Source organism: Clupea harengus, chromosome 6 (assembly GCF_900700415.2).
Source record: "Clupea harengus chromosome 6, Ch_v2.0.2, whole genome shotgun sequence".
NCBI classification, from domain to species: Eukaryota; Metazoa; Chordata; class Actinopteri; order Clupeiformes; family Clupeidae; genus Clupea; species Clupea harengus.
The window spans coordinates 23796486-23813264 of NC_045157.1; the positions used below are offsets into that span (position 1 = coordinate 23796486).

The window sequence follows — 16779 nt, forward strand, 5'->3', positions numbered from 1 at the left end:
TATTGTGCTAGGCCTGCTCGACTAATTCAAAACGTATGTTCAGCAATTATCATGTACAGTGCTTAGGCTTTCTAAGTGCCAGAGCCCTTCCTCATTTTGACCCGGCTCAGGAAAAACAGCCCTCTCCTCTGCTGTCGTGTCCGCACTGTGCCTTTAAATTAGATGAATAGAAAATAAATGTTTGTATATATTTAGTGACATTTTAGTGGCAGCACTGTAAAGTCAAACACTGCGCTGTGTATATTTCCAAAGGCAACACATTTTGAGAATATCCTACTAAGACACAACACTTTCATTAGAAATCTCTACATGTATTTCCAAAGGTTTCATGCAAATCTAGGGAAAAATGACTAAATAGAAATTCCACCGAGTTTGAAATCAAAGTCATTAAATAGGCTCTCTGTTTGTCTGTCCATCTCACAGAGTCCTCCTGCATGGAAACACTGCTCTCTAAAGACTGGAAGGAGAAGATGGAGCGACTAAACACCAGTGAACTTTTGGGAGAGATAAAAGGTAAGCTTGCGTGCAGTGGTCACTCAAACCTCAGTGGCTCCTCAGCGGAGAGAGAGAGAGAGAGAGGAAGAGGTAGGGAGGGAGGAAAATGAAATGAGTCATCATCAAAGTGGAGGAAGCACCCTGCCTATCAGCATGAATGTGAAAAGCAGCCACTGCGTGTTTAATAGAACACGGAGGCGTTTGGCTGATACCCCTCTGCCTTTATCGTTCCCTCCATTTCCCCTGGGTCAAAATATCTCTCCCCATAGTCTTATGTAATATATTAAGCCATTTCCTTTTACACAGTCTAGTGCTCATATGAAGCTGTATCAAAGCTATATCTGTTGCGTCTCTGTATGCCTATACTGTATGAGTACACATATTTTGTGGGTGTATATCTATGTATGTGTGTGCATGAAAAAAGAGAGAGGGAATAGAGAGAGAGAGAGAGAGAGAGAGAGAGAGAGAGAGAGAGAGAGGTGTGGGGTGAGAATCAGGTGATGAGGCAGTGGTGCTGGAGCTGTCTGGCTCCAGTGTGCGGTTCCAGAGCATGAGCAGCTTGAGTTTCAGATGGAGGGAGGGTGGTGGGCAGACCTCGCCCTGACACCCCAGCAGAACCGGAGCCGAACTCACAAGGGGGAAACACCCTCCACACGTTTAATCCAAAAAGGGAGAAAAAAAAAAGTCTTGTGTTTATGCACAGAGAAGCTGGGCTTGGTTTTGGCTCTCTCCCCTCCCTCTCTCACTCTGTCTCTGATGCAGTTCTTAGCACTGCCTGTTACAGGGAAGGTGTTTATGTAGCGGAGGAAGGCGCAGTACCATGGCTCTGATAACACAGGGTTCGCTCTGGCTCCAGCCCTGCTCTCCTCCCTCTGTATCTCACTTTCATTCTCCCTCTCTCCCTCTCTCTAAACGCTTTTGGGTCACTCTCCACACCCATTCTACCGTGCCTTTGTACCAACTCCCACCCTTCATCCTGTGGTATTTGGACATTACCTCAATTAGTCTCCAGTAAATATCTTCAACTATATTTGCACATAGCTCTCTGAAACAACTAGATAACAAATATCAACATATTCAGAACTTGTCATATTTCTTTTTCTCTGTGTAATATGAGTCCCCTGGTTATCACAATCCATCATCTTTCACAATTTAAAATTATAAACAGATGCCCTTGCTTTTAATTATTGGATTGATTTACAGAGAGGGGGGGCAGTCATACATTCTAATAACCTTAATAACCTTAATGAACCCAAATGTAAATCATGCTGTACCTTGGTAAACTAGATTCATTGTACCGGCCCATGTATAGGCCTCTGTAGATCAAAGTGCTGTGGATAAAATGTTCAAAATGATTTAGCCTTTTGAAAACAGATCTATTTGAATTACAGGGCAGTTTTAACCTGTGATAAATTGGAATGGTGAGGTCATAGCAACCAGGTAGAAGGACTGATAATGTGCCCACTGTGCCCTGTGTTGATTTCCAACACAGAGACAGAATCTGCACCCAACTCGCGAGCATAAATGCTTTTCATATTGCATCGGAAGCCTAAGGTTTTTAATTAGCGTGCCATTTCATTTGACTGTAGACATTTCAAAGGCCTGCTTTGTGCTCCCCCTTACAAATGTCTCTCTCTGCGTTTGAAGTCGTCCTCATGTAAATACAGGCAATTAAAAAGGAAGCCCAGGGTTGGAGACACACAAGGTCGCCTTAATTAAAACACAAACAAAGGCACCAAACAGAAAACACCTTATGATTAAGATCTAAAGGGTTATGGCGAATCAGAGACTGCATTAATTGTTAGGTTAAATTCAATCGAAAGGCCAAGCATACATGTACGTTCAAATTAGCGTTGGAGAGTGGGAGACAAAGAATTACATTTAGATAAAAAGCTACCTACTGCAAGATTGGCCTTGCAACTCTTTTCTCTTTTTCTCTTTTTTTTCTCCCCTCTTCTTTTGAATTCAGAGCCAGTGATATGGTGCAATTTGCACAGAACTTAGTCGTATTGCGCTATTGTTAAAAGTGACTTCTTTTGATAAATGTTCACAGAGTAAATAACTTAAATGTGAACCTTGGGTATGTGTGTAGTGAAATAGCAGAAGGCACACCTTTAGTTTGGCCTTTAAAAAAGAGCCTTCTCTTTGACTCAGGGATGGATCTAAGGCCATTTTCTTCCCTTCTCTGCAGCTTTCTGTACTAAATTGCTTTACATATTTCTCACCCGGTGAACCTGCTGAGGCACCCACACTGTACATGCGGCGTGTCGAGAGCTGACGGGGTGGGGGTGGGGGGGGGTGGGATGGGGCTTATTGTGACGGGAGGGGTCGAGTCAGTCAGCCTGGATGATCCCTTGAATGCTCTCTGGTGGGAAAGAACAATGGGGTTGGGCATAGCTGCTGCTGTGTCACCTGCAGCCTGAGAGCAGCATTCTTTGACTGGCGTTTGTGTTTAAACTTGCCCCGGCTTCATAACTGCTCACAGGGGGGAGGAATAACAGCTAAACAAGAAAACAAAACAAAACCCAAAATGGCGTGTCACACCACAGGAGTGTTTAGGGAGGGCTGATGTGGTGATCCAGTTGGTTGGGAAATTATTTACAGTTCGTAAACCATATGCATTCAGGATTTACATTGTTTCGGCTGTTAAAATTCACTGTAGATCTAAACGAATTAGATCATAAAAAAACGAAATTGCTCACAGTTTTGGTTACCGTGAGAGAATAGAAAGCAGACGAGGAGCAGCCACGCAGCAGAATTAGAGGCAGATCGCTTTTAAGCCGCCAATGCTAGAGGTAACTGTTTGTTTTCATACCTGAGCTGAGCTGTCAATCAGGAGGAACGGCGGGGCGGGCAATGAGATCTCGCAAAACAAAACCACAGAGCAGGAGAGGCCCACTGCCTGGACGCACTCCAAGCCACAGAGCTGCACAGACACAGATACAGACACAGGCCCACAACACAATGAGCAGCACAGGCTCGCACAGAGAGAGGGGCCCGCCGCTGCAGATACAAATACGCCAGGCACGCAGGCAGGCAGGGATACATGCATAGGTGAGATACAAAGAAAACATAAAGATGGCGTACTATAGACACGCACAGATGGGGTGTAGTCGCTCATAGTGTTACACCTTCGTTCAGTTCATAAATACCTGCGCTTTACACATTGTAGGGCTCTTTATTTCATACATTGTAACCTTCACATTCTAGCAGTTAGAGCCTTCATTCCATTACAAAAATGGTGAAATAGTGAGGAATATATTCCTTCAAACAGATTTTACTGATGTTGTGTTCAATTTTTAGGCGCAAAAATTTCTGAATACTGTTTTAGTTTAGCCCAGAGCAGTGCCCGAAGTCCAAAGATAAAAAAAGTTTACACAACTTAAAAAAGAAAAGGAAAAGGCAGTGGCTAAATATGAACACAAACTACAGTCCATTAAGGCTTCCCCCTGAGGACCAACATAAAAATGGGCGACAAAGAAAGATGGCCATTGTGCATTTTTTTTCTTTCTTCCTTTCTTTTTTTTTTTTTTTTGCGTGCGTAAAAAATGGCCACCACAGCTCCAAATGCCCTAAGAAAGTCAGGCTCCTCGCACTCCCCCTAATCAGTTAGTGGCTGCTGTCTGGGCTTTGGCGCTGGAGGTCCTGTGGAAGCCTGATAAGTGGAAGCTTCTTAAGAGGAGCGCATGGCCAGCAAGAGCCGCAGCTGAGACTGATTTGATGCTGGTCGTACCTGGCCTTGCTTTTCCGTCTGGACAGAGGGGGGACTGTGCTCAGACAGAGCACCAATTGTTCGAGCAGCTGGACTTACTTGAAAACACGATTATTCAATTTAGCATTTAGCTTTATTCCTAATGGCTCCAATAAAGTGCCGGCCAAGCTCTTATGGAGATATATGACACCATATCTGTAAACACACATATAACCATGAACATATTTTTGTGTGTCTGTGTGCACACATCATATGTGCTGTAATCTTATCCAAATATGGAGTTGCCCTTGTAAAATCAATGTTTTCTTTTTAAAAAGCTGTCCTTGATAACCCCTGAAGGTCACAACTCAATATACCAAATCTTTTACAAAATAACAAGAAGTAGCCCAATCATAAAAAAAATTGTACCACATACTTTTTTAATTTTATTTAATACAGCCCTCACAATTACAACCAGTTGTCAGGGGAATGCATTGCTGAAATATTTCTCTTAGTTCAGCGTATAGAAATTGAACGAAAGAAGCAGAAATGAATTTCCTCCTCGGGTCACTGTTTGATTTGATCTGCAGCACAACCTTCTCACTGTTCGTGAGCGTGTGAGGGGTGGGCGAGCTTTCGCAGAACGTAGCTGACTCCAGATCAGCTCAAGCCAGATTAGCACTGTTCTAAAGCCAGCCTGTACCCAAGTCAGATTCAGGGACTCAGACATTGCTCTTGAGAATGAAAGCTCTAGGGCTCATCAGCCATTCTGAAATACACCTTCCATTCCCAAGCTCCCCCCCACCCCACTGGAGAAGTGCGGCGGTTTGCATTTTTCTCCCCTGCGCCTCAATAGTCAACTGTTTGCCCCATGCGTCCAGGTGAAATACGAGCTACAGTAAATTATTATTCTTCGGAGCACATTTGCAAGATGAATGAGGAGGGGAGAGTTGTTGCTCTGTTTCGGCCCCCTAATGAATTGAGGAATTTAGCTTGTGGCATTCGCAGCAGAAAGGCACACCTTGTTTTCTGGTGCGCTCGTGCCCACGCTCTCTCGCCCCTGATGGGGTGTTGCTGAAAGCCCCGGAGCAAACAAGAGTGTGTTGAGCAGGAGTGTGTGCCCCCGCTCAACACTTCACCGCTGGTCTGGAGCTCGGGAAGGTACAGGGGGTCTGAAAATCTGGTGGTTTCGTACAAAAACACAGTCTCTTTCTCTCTCTCTCGCTCACACACACACACACACACACACTACTCAAACACACACATTTAAAAACTCTCTCAATGATACCTTTTCAACCAATTGAAAAGAAGTAGCTAAGTCTGGCCCTTTGTTTGGATGGGAGAAACTCACAGTAACCTAGGAGATGTAGCGGAGAAGAGTAATCATTTTATAAAAAAAAAAGAGAACACAGCTTGCGGGATGAGAGAATGAAATGTTTATCTGGGCCGCAGGGCGAAATGGCACCCTTGCGGGCGTGTAATGCTGCTTAAGCACTGGCACTGCTTGGGCTGGGCTGCTTTGCTACATGTCATGCTGGATTTCCCCCTACAGCCGGCACTGGGCTCCAGACACACAGGGCTCCAGCAGCCCAGCTCCACCCCAGGGAAGGGGAGCGAGAGGCAGGCCCACAGAGATGCGGCAGAGGGGGGGCAGAGTCAAAGATCTCAGTGCTGGTCAATCAGGTCCAACGACCTGACCAGTCCTTCACTCTAACCTGTGGTTCACGTTGTGCATAGGTACTTCTATTCCAAAGAATATGGTCACATTCAGAAGGCTTCTTAAGGACACAGGGGAAAGCACTCGTCCTGTCTCTCGTTCTCTCTCTGTCTCTCTTTCTCTATCTCTCTCTCTCTATCTCTCTCTCTTTTTCACTGATGTATCTCTAATACACTACCCCTTGTTTTGCAGAGGTTGCTCTGCTTTGAATCAGACCTTGAATGTTGGCCAGTGTTGGAGGTTTGACGCCAAATATCCCCCCCCCTCCCCCATGCAAACAGGAAAGGGTCAAGGTGTTGCCATGCATGCCACAGTAGATGAATGGGGGATTTAAGAGAGTGTCACGCGCGTCATCCAAGGCCGTCTAAATCACATTATAGTCTCAATGCCAGCCTCTAGCCATGCCAGTTTGAAAGAGAGATGGCTTTGTTGCAAAAAATTATTTTGGGGCAAATAATAACAAGCCTTGATATGAAACAGATTAAATATCTCCCTGTTTAAAGATTTGTTGGTTCTGCCTGACCAAGTCCGGCCTCCATCTGGTGGTTCATGTTCTGTTGCACTGAGGTGAAGTGCTTGGTTGAATGGGAAGGACGCGGACTGAAGTGTTGTGTGTCTTATGATATTAATTAGCCTGTTGAGATGCTCTGTTGGCGTCATTAGATTATCAGATGCCATTAATGTGCACTATGAATGTCAGAAATATGAAGTGAGATGCGGTTTAATAGCCACTTTCTCCAACTATGTTTGTTAGCCAAAGATCTTTTCACAAAAAAAAAAAAAAAACCTGCGTTTGTGCCAATTATAGAAGGTGCTCTGTTGTGTGAGGCACAACATGTGTTTTTGAGGCGCTCAGGGCAAATGTTTATGGAATGGATTCCATTTGCTCTCAGCATCCCATTACACCTTCTCTCTCTTTCTCTCTGTCCCTCTCTCCCTCTCTCTCTCTCTCTCTCTCTCTCTCTCGATATACAATGCAGTTATTAGATGGTGCCATATTAACATAAGCAAACAGAGCTAATTGATCTTAAGTGCTTAAAATGTAGTGTTATCTTTTGTGGTCATTCAGTGGGGGAAAAAAGAAAGTTCAGTTCATGGTATTAAATCCAGTCCATTTTCATGTTGCACTGAAAGGTTCGGAGAATTGATGGCTTGGACTGCTGTGCACCGACATGAGATAGTGAGTCCTTGCTCACGCTTGTTAACAGTGTTTCTATCTGAGGGATTAGAGAGGTTTATATTGTCTCGGGGGCAGAAGGCCAGGTGAAACAGCTGTTGCTTGTATTGTCTCAACTCAGAGGCACGGAGGCTCTGATAGATCATATCTCAAAATGTCTGACCCATGCTTCAGTGGGTGTGTACACGGATGTTCTTGGAAGAGATGAGACACACACACACACTCACACTCACACACATACACACAATCATATTATAATCATAGGCTTTGAACAAAACAAAAAAAAACATTTTATTATTTTCTGCCTAGAAATGTATGAGGGTAGATAAGTCCTTATCATAGTGAGAGCCTTCATATAAACTGTAAATGTTAAGTGTGCTTTAGTAAATACTTAAGATAATTCAATTGCACTTTACAACAAAGTTTCTGGCTATGATTATACTTAGATTTGAATACTGCAGGAAGCAGCAGTGGATACCAACTGCAGTTTTGCAGTGATTAAACTGGCTCTTTGTGTTTTCCCTGAGAAGGACCTAGACAAAAGGGACTGGCATATGAGTGCCATAAATCGTGCGTGTACTGTTGTGAAAAGTCTGCGGGTTGAAAATCATTAGCGCATGTGCTCTTCTCTTGAGTTTTGGGTGTCTGAGAGTATCTCTCTGAGTGTGTGTGTGTCTGTGTGCGAGTGAGTGTGTGAGAATGTTTGTCTGATTGTATGTATCAGCAAGTGTACATTATGTGTAAGTGTGAGAGTGTGTGTGTGTGTGTGTGTGTTTGGACATATACCTTTCCCATGGCGGGGAGCGTGTAGCCTCCTCCTCCTGCAGCATGCCAGGCATGTCAGCTATGTGCCGTGTGTGTCGGGCTCCGGCCCCGGCACAATCCCTGCTTTTAGAGCCCTCTTAATTTACTTATGATGGGCCTGCAGCATATGTGAGGATTCACAATAGCCAACTGATGGGGAGACAAGGAAATTCCAGTGCTCTGGCGTTTTTCTTTTCTATTTTTTTTTTTTCCGTAAGCAAGAAAGGAGGAGGGCAGGGAAAAAAAGTCATTCAGATTTAGTCATAATGGTTCAGCTGTCCAAAGCAAAGACTGGGAAGAGAATAGGGCGCCTTGTGATTCTTTTCCTTTTTCTCTCCCCCTTTTCCCTTTTTTTGTGTGTGCCTGCATCTTTTATCTCTGTTATTCACTTGGGACTCTTCAAAGTAACAAGCTGCCTTCTCTTCCCTGGTGCTGGACTTGGAACTCAAATTAGGGTCCGCTTGATTGGGGGTTGGGGGGGATGTATGTGAATGTGTGTGTCTGTGTGTTTGTGTGTGTGTGTGTGTGTGTGTGTTTGGGGGGGGGGGGGGGTTAGGAGAGTAGCTGTGGGACAGAACAAATCACACCCCTACAAAGTGTCTTTCATCCACTGGCCCCTGGCTTCCACAGCAGTAGCCACGGCTGCAGTTGTCTTGCTAGCTTTCTGTTTTTAACCTGGTTCAGCCTCAGTGATATAGCCCTCCTTGTTGTTTTCTATATATAAAGAAAGCTGAGACATCTGTGCTGAGACTGCTGATGTGTTTCTGTAATCAGAACTGAATTTCCCTCATCGTGGGCATGTCTCCCATATGTGAGTGTGCACCTTGGCTGTCTCTTTCACTCACTAGGGGTAACTGAACTCTTTGGGGGCTCCCTTGATGTCACAGTGTATCAGAGTGTGTGTGAAGGTGTGTGAGGTGTCTGCGGAGGAGCGGCGTCTCGGGGCCGCCCGACCATCTCTCGCCCCAGAGCTCCTATCTGAGGAGACACCTTTACAGGAGCGTGCCGGGCCGCGCTGTTAGGGGCCATGCAATATGCAAGAAAGGCCTCTTTGTCAAGATGCCGGTCAGACTCCAACCACGTCTCCCCTCCCCAAGCTCCGCCGGCCAATAAAACTTTTATCTGGATTTTAAAGCTGATCTATAATTCAGGGCAAAGAAGAAAAGGAGTTTTAACACCAAAGCCAGGGCAGCGAAAAACATATGTTGTCCCCGCACTGAATTATTGAAGTGGTTGAACCTGGCTCCGGTTGAACTGACATTCTCTCTTTTTGTACACGTATGATAATGTTATGATACTGATCCAATCGGACCCTGATATCCTTAATATAATTTTCCTGTCTGCATGCAGTAAATGTACTTTAAATATTCTCCCATTTATCTGGTCTTTGCACGTGTATGAATGCATTTCATATTATATTCATGTCTGAAATGAATGCATTTACTTTCATGTGTCCCAGCACAAAAACATTATATGGGAAATAGCTACTGTGGATCACTGTGGGAGGCTGTGGATACAAAACAGTGAGGGGAAAAAAAGAAGAAGGAAAGCAGACAAGAGGGGGAAGAGAGAGAGAGAGAGAGAGGGGAGGGAGAGATAGAGAGAATTCGAGCATTGGAGAAAGGGGACTTGCCATTTTCTTAGTGCAAGGGGCAGCCGGAGCGCCCCACAATGCAGCCCAACAGAAAAACAATGGTTTCTCTGTTAGTATTCAGTTAGTGTTTGTGCAGACTAGCACTCCCCATGCAGGGCCTCCGGGTTAGATCCTACAGGATCTCGCTTTGGCCCCTGAGCGACACACACAGCTCCTGTAAGACATGCACACTCACACACACTTGCGCACACACACGCAACACAACACACATACAAATGCACGTACATGAGGGACCACCCCTTTTTCTCACACTTGCACACACTTGAGACATATCGGCAGCTATATAAATGTATACATGCAAACTTAGGGTATTTTGCAATAAGCACACAAATATCGAGAGATTTTTTAGATAAACATCAATTCACTATATTAGGTACAGTTTTATATTCACATATAGAGGAACAATAGATATCCACATATTGTTTGTAGTTAAGTAGCCTTTTTGTTCATGGTCATTGACATTGGCCTCATTGCTGTAGTCCTTAAGTGGCCAGTCAATGCAGTAGCAGATTTAACTCTTCCACTGCTACAGTGAATGAGGTTCTGTCGGAGGCATTGGCATGAGAGGACAGTATTGAGTCCAGATGCTCCGAGATGGGTTCTGTCTTTCCCAGAGGCCCCAGACGGGGGGGGGGGGGGGGGGGCTAGGGGGGGTTAAGGTAGAGGGCTCTCAAGGGGTCATGCTCTCTGACACAGCCCATCACATGCTGGGAGGGGGCCAGGGCTGGGAGTGAGGCATCAGATCACTCCCCCTCACCAGCAAGAGGCAGCCAGGAGCTCCCCGATCACCTCACCCATCAAAGCCCCACCTTAGTCCCCTTGCCCTCCCTCTCTCCCCCAGCCCTGTAGTGGTCCTTGCAGGGGGGCAAGCGGCCCACCAGGGGCAGTAAATGCAGGCCTTCATGGACAGAGCCAAAGGTTAATCAAATCGGTGGCGAATGTATCAATTTTACAGATAAGCCATTCACAACAAGTGTAGTCGGGTGAATAAGAAGTCAATTCAGCCCTCAGAAAAACCACATGCGGCAGCAGTGAATAGCTGCTTTTAGGTGCCTTTCTGCGGAGGATAAATGGAGAATTGCGGCTCTCTTCCATTGCTGCAGCTCAGGGCTGCCAGTAAATTGCTCTGAATGGGGCTGAAGGTTGACAGGCCCTATTAAGACAAACGGCCTTCCTCATCGGATAGATAAAATAAATCAGGTGTTTAGTCAAATTAAAATAGTTGAACTGGAGCAGGCCCCTGGGAGCCCCAAGAGAAACTCAAGACAGATGTGGCCAGAGGATACAGGAAGACACCCAGGAAAGAATTTAACAGGGCCTGGCAAGCATCCAGACGCACTGTACAGCTCTTTCCCTCTCGTCCTTTCTCTCTCTTTCTCTCTCTCTCTCTGTCTTGATGGCTGTCTCCCCCCCCAATGTCTCTTTCACGTTCCCTTTCTCTGTCTCTCTCTCTTTCTCTCTCCATCTCTCTCTGTCTTCCTCTCCTGCTCACGCTCGCACTCACGCTCTCTTCTCTCTCTCTCTCTCTCTCGCTCTCTCTCCTCCCCCTCTCAGTCTCAGCAGCGGTGCGTCACAGGGGAGAGGGCCGGTCACTCAGTGTGTTACTGGGAGCCTCTCACTGGCAATTATGGCAGCAGTGGAAGTCAATGGGAGGATCACTTAGCATTGATTAGGTGGAGCGATGTACAGTACAGGGAGGCCGCTGCTGCTGCCTCTTTACCTCACTGCAGCTCACAGTCTGAGAGAGAGAGAGAGACGGAGAGAGAGAGAGAGAGAGAGATGGAGAGAGAGAGAGATGGAGAGAGAATCTGAGACAAGCCTAAGGAGCTACAACATGATTTATTCCCTGCCGTATTGTTTCTTGTTGTGTTCACTGATGATATCATCTTTAATTGACATTTGTTCAGGGACGATGAGTTTGAATAGAGAGAGATTAAGAGAAAGAAAAGCCTGTGTGTGCGTGCATGCATGTGTGTGTGTGCGCGCGCCTGCATGGGTGAGTGCGTGTGTGCGGAGGTGTTTTGTGTAGTTCTTCTGTTAATCAGAATTGAGAGCAGTCATTAGAGACAGCGGTGTCACTCTGCCACATTAGATGGTGTGACAGAGGAAGAGCGTCAAAGACAGAAGGTGAAGATGTGACTGTTGTAACACACACCCTCACTCCTTCACTCGCTCTCTCTCTCTCTCACACACACACACACACACACACACACACATACACACACACACACACACTCACACACCCTCACTCCCTCTCTCTCTCACTCACACACACACACACATACACACATACACACATACACACACACACACACACACACACACACACACACACACACACACACACACACACTCACACACACACACACACACGCTGACAGTTGCCTGGTTTGCTCCTTATTGTCTGTCACTAATCTGTCACCTTTCCCCATCTTCTGACAGCTCCTCTCTTTAACTGGAACAATTCTATTCCTTTCTCACCATTTCTGAAAAGCTGTGAGCTTAAGACTCAAGAAATACACCCCCCCCCCCCCCACACACACACACACACACACACACACACACAGCACTGCGACCTTCTCACTTCTAATGAAGTCATGCCAGAGACAGCGCAAGTCAGCCATGTGACCCAGAATCCGTCTTTAAGGCGACGCGGTACTAAGGTTTCAGAATGCGTCTCAGTCAACACCGACACTCTCGGGTTGTTCCTCTAGCCTTGCGTTCGCAGCCCGAGCCGCGAGTGGACGGGATGCTTGATGGTAGAAGGGTCTCTCAGGGAGTCTGTCAATATAAACAAGGTGACACCTGATATCTGTGGTTTAAGCCATGGAATGGAGAAGGGCCTTTGTGGTGCCACAGACTCACAGAGCATGTTCCGGAAAGATATTCAGATCCAAAGCAGTTGTGCTCTTTAATCACTTGTCTGTGAGACATGGATTTAGAAGGTGATTTGACTCTGTGAATTGTGAATCATGTGCCTGTGTATGACCATGTGTAATGTGAGATTTTTGTTGTTCATGTATTTTTATCAATTTTTCTGAAGCTGTACACCCCACAACACAATTCTGAACAAATACATTCACTGAAGAGCACAGCCCCTTTGCTTGAGGCGTCAGAGGAGGAGACATGTGTGTTCATGCAAGCAGGTGTGTGTGACTGATCTCCCTCTCCCCTGTGTCTGTGTGTGTGTGTGTGTGTGTGCCCTGCAGCAGGTACCCCAGAGAGCCTGGCAGAAAAGGAGCTTCAGCTCTCCACCATGATCACCCAGCTGATCAGCCTGCGCGAACAGCTCCTGGCCGCCCACGATGAGCAGAAGAAGCTGGCCGTCTCGCAAATGGAGAAGCAGCGCCAACAAATGGAGTTGGCCCGCCAGCAGCAGGAACAGGTGTGTATGTGTGTGTGTATGTGTGTGTGTGTGTGTGTTTATGCATGTGTGTTTGTGTGTATTTTATTGTGTATTTAGAGAGTGGGAAAGTATGAGGGGGGGGCTGGGGGCATATGTTTTATGTAGGTTGGGTTATGCTGTCTCTACCTTTCTCTTTCTACTCTTTCTCACTATCTGTCTATTTGGTTCTCACCTGTTCCACACCTCTGTGTCACACTTTCCTCCCTGAAGACATGTCATTTCTCATTCACCGTGGGTTCTCACCTTAGTCCTCTCTGAAACGCACATGAAGGTTGTGATAAGTCAATGGAAAAGGGAATCCATTTGGGAACCAAAAAAAGAGACTGAAATCTTTCTAATGTCAAACGATATTTCATTTGTTACTCTCATAAAATAGGAAACGGTTGTTTGTTCCGGAAACCTCTCCGTGTCTTTACGGTGTCTGTGATATAGATGCAGTGTGAAATGTGGAGCCCTCTTCTACTAAATTCGTATTAGATCAATCCCTGCGTTAAAGCCATAGCACAAATCAGGCAAATGAGCCATATTGTACAAATCAGCAAATTAACACAGTCCATGAACTGCTTTAATGTCTGAAAATGAATAACGGAGAGATCTGTCCACATCAGTAATGTTTCTATTACCAGCCTCGTCTGATTGCACTCCCATACATATGAGAGCTAGGGTAAATTTGTTTCAGTTTCATGAGACCAGGTTATGTATTGTATGCAGTTTTGTGCATATTTAATATTGCACAGAGAGTGAAATAGCAGGTAGGCTTATCCATTTAATGGCAAAATAAAATGGGAGGCGTCAGGGAGGGGTGCGAAGCCTGCCTGAAGTTCGAATGTCATTTAGTCATTCAGACACGACACAGTAATTAACTGTTGACACTTGTGAAGAAGCCAGCACAAATTAATCCTGACACATTTGCAGACGAGCGCTATCTAACAGTGAACACTTTGTAATTATATTTGAAAATGAAAATTAAATGACACTTAAAACTAGGTTGTCATGCTTAGTGAGGCGAGGGGCACAGTGTGGAGGAGCCGGGAAGGGATGCGCTCACAGGGGGGTGGGGGGGTACTGGAGAAGGAGGAGGTGGGGGAGGTGGGGGGTACTGGAGAAGGAGGAGGTGGGGGAGGTGGGGGGTACTGGAGAAGGAGGAGGTGGGGGAGGTGGGGGGGTACTGGAGAAGGAGGAGGTGGGGGAGGTGGGGGGTACTGGAGAAGGAGGAGGTGGGGGGGGTGGGGGGGTACTGGAGAAGGAGGAGGTGGGGGAGGTGGGGGGGTACTGGAGAAGGAGGAGGTGGGGGAGGTGGGGGGGTCCCGAATACTGACAAACCACACCCACCCTCGGCAGTCACAGCCATGATGCTCATCCGTAAACATGCCAATCCCCCCCCCTCACACCTCCAGGCAGAGATGCGCGCACACACACTAGCGAGGCGAATAAGCAGAGTTGAGCTGAGCTTCTTTGGCTTCCTGCTATTCTCTTATCCACGCACTGATAATGCATTGATCATAGTCAGGAGGTTCAAGGCAGCAGAAGGTTTTCTTCATGCACTCCCCCTTACATTCTCACAGATTCTCCTGCACAGATTCTTTTCTTTGCACGCTCTCTCTCTCTCTTCCTGCCCTCTTTCTTCCTCCTGTCCTCTCTCTCTCTCTCTCTCTCTCTCTCTCTCCCTCTCTCTCGCTCTCTGTGGATCTGGGTGATAACCATTTTTCCAACCCACACGACTGTGAACATTGTGCCGGCTGCCTCCCTTTATTGATGTGTTAACCAGCCGATGAAAGCATGTATGCCTTGTTTACCATGGAGGGCCTGGAGGTCAGGGAGTTTGCGGTTTAAAGCTTGACAAAGCCTGTTTACACACGTCAGAGTGCCCTTTGTAACATGACCGGCCCGGATAGCATTGTGGATTCTTGTGAAGAAAACAGGTTGGGTAGGCCAAGTGTTCACCCCCCCCTCCCCAGCCAATGTGAGCTTGTCTGAAGAGAGGAAATGTGCATGGTTGGTTTTGATTGGTAGGTAGGCCCTTCCTCTCCGTCTGTCTTTGCCTGGTGATGGGATATGATGTGATCTGGTTTTCTCTTCTGTTCTGTTCTCAGATTGCAAGACAACAGCAGCAACTTCTGCAGCAGCAGCACAAAATCAATCTTCTCCAGCAGCAGATTCAGGTCAGCAATGTGCTTGTGGATCCCACCCCAGACACACACACACGCACACGCACACGCACACACACACGCACACGCACACACACACACACACACACACACACACACACACACACACACACACACACACACACACACACACACACACACTCACCATAAACCGTGTCCATGTTCTAGTGCAATCATGAACAGTAGACCTTTCAGGAGTTGCATGTGAACTTCACATATCAAATATTTCACAGTGGTAGCAAAGGAAAACCCTCAGATACTCATCTGGGACACTTGGATCTCTAAAGAAACAAACACAAGCCCATACAGCACAACTTCTCCACTGTCATTTGCCTTCTTTTTTTCTGTTGGCCTCTTTCTTTTTGCACTTTCTTTTTTTGCGCATATCTCGTTATAAATATTACAGTCACCATTCAGTTGCATGATAATTGGCTGATTATAATTGGGAGAGGTATGAATGAAGGGGAATAATTAGCACTTCCTAATTAAAATAGTGCAAAGGGAGTAAAAAAAAAGAAGAAGAAACCCAACAACACCTAGCGGAGCATGTTTTCATGTTTGTGGAAAAGTGCCTGAGGGTCCAGGACATGAAAGAGTGTGGTAAATGCCTCTGAAATTACATTGTCCCAGCTGAGTGACACGGCAGGCCTGTTGACAGCGTGGCCGCTACTGGTGCGCCCTTATTGTTTACGAGGCGGGTCAAAAGAAGCCCTTTCCATCATAGTCCACTCGGCAGTAACCAACTGTTTGAAGAGTCCGCATGTCGTATTGCTACGCAAAGTTTGCCCTTCCACAAATATTTATCCATCCATCTTGAGCAAATTTGAGGGGTTTTTCAAAGGTCGACATTAAAGGTGCACTTACCAATAGGTTTGTTTAATATTTACTGAAGCTTTAAAGCGATTAGCCTGGTGTAGCAGCTTACTGTACATATGTACTGTGCTCTGGTCATTTTCAACAAACGTCCGCCTCTCTTCGGAGTAGATTGTGTTGATTGTGCTTTTTTCCCACAAGTAATTATGGCAGCTGAGAAAGAACTGGAAATTGAGAGGGAGGGAGCTGTAGAATTCACACGAGACACAAATGAAGAGAAATTTAACAAGGGCGTCATAAATAAACATGACATATTTACAAAGAAAAAAGAAAATCAGGAGGAGATTGAGGCTAAGGAGATGAAGTAGAGTGCCAGTGGTGTGTGTGTGTGTATGTGTGTGTGTGTGTGTGTGTTTGATGTTCCAGCTAGGAAGGCTAGTGGACCACCCAGGCTGTGTGGTGGATGTGTACAAGCTGCCACAGTGCTAGGCAGTGGGCAGTGGTCAAGGTCACTACACACGTGGCCCCCGCTTTAAAGCCAAGGGCGTGGGGTGCGGCTTGTGCCAACAGAAGCCCTCTTTTCTCTCTCTCTCTCTCTGTCTTTCTCCCTCTCTCTTTCTCGCCCTCCCTTCCTCTTTCATTTCCCCCCCCTTGCTCTCACGCCCAGCGGAGACAGGTACTGCTCTCCTCCACCTTGCCTCCTCTGCCTTTGGAAGGCTGCACGAGAAAACAAGCACTTGGGTACCTGCCCACCTAGTACTACTCACTGCAGTTTTAACAACTTCCATTGTCAGATGGTGGTCTGAGTAAGCCCTCTCCACTTTCTCCCCGTCTCAGAAAAACAAACATACAGA

At 46.3% G+C, this 16779-nt stretch overlaps 1 protein-coding gene across 7 annotated transcripts in view; it reads left to right on the forward strand.

Moving 5' to 3' along the window:
* The window catches only part of sox6 (SRY-box transcription factor 6), a 163866-nt gene that overhangs the window by 83769 nt on the left and 63318 nt on the right, over window positions 1-16779 (forward strand). For all 7 annotated transcript variants that reach the window (XM_031569509.2, XM_042708090.1, XM_012814927.3 and 4 more), the window contains 3 exons: window positions 424-513; window positions 12748-12923; window positions 15038-15106. In XM_031569509.2, the coding sequence (XP_031425369.1) occupies window positions 424-513; window positions 12748-12923; window positions 15038-15106 (335 nt within the window). The remainder of the gene's footprint in view (window positions 1-423; window positions 514-12747; window positions 12924-15037; window positions 15107-16779) is intronic.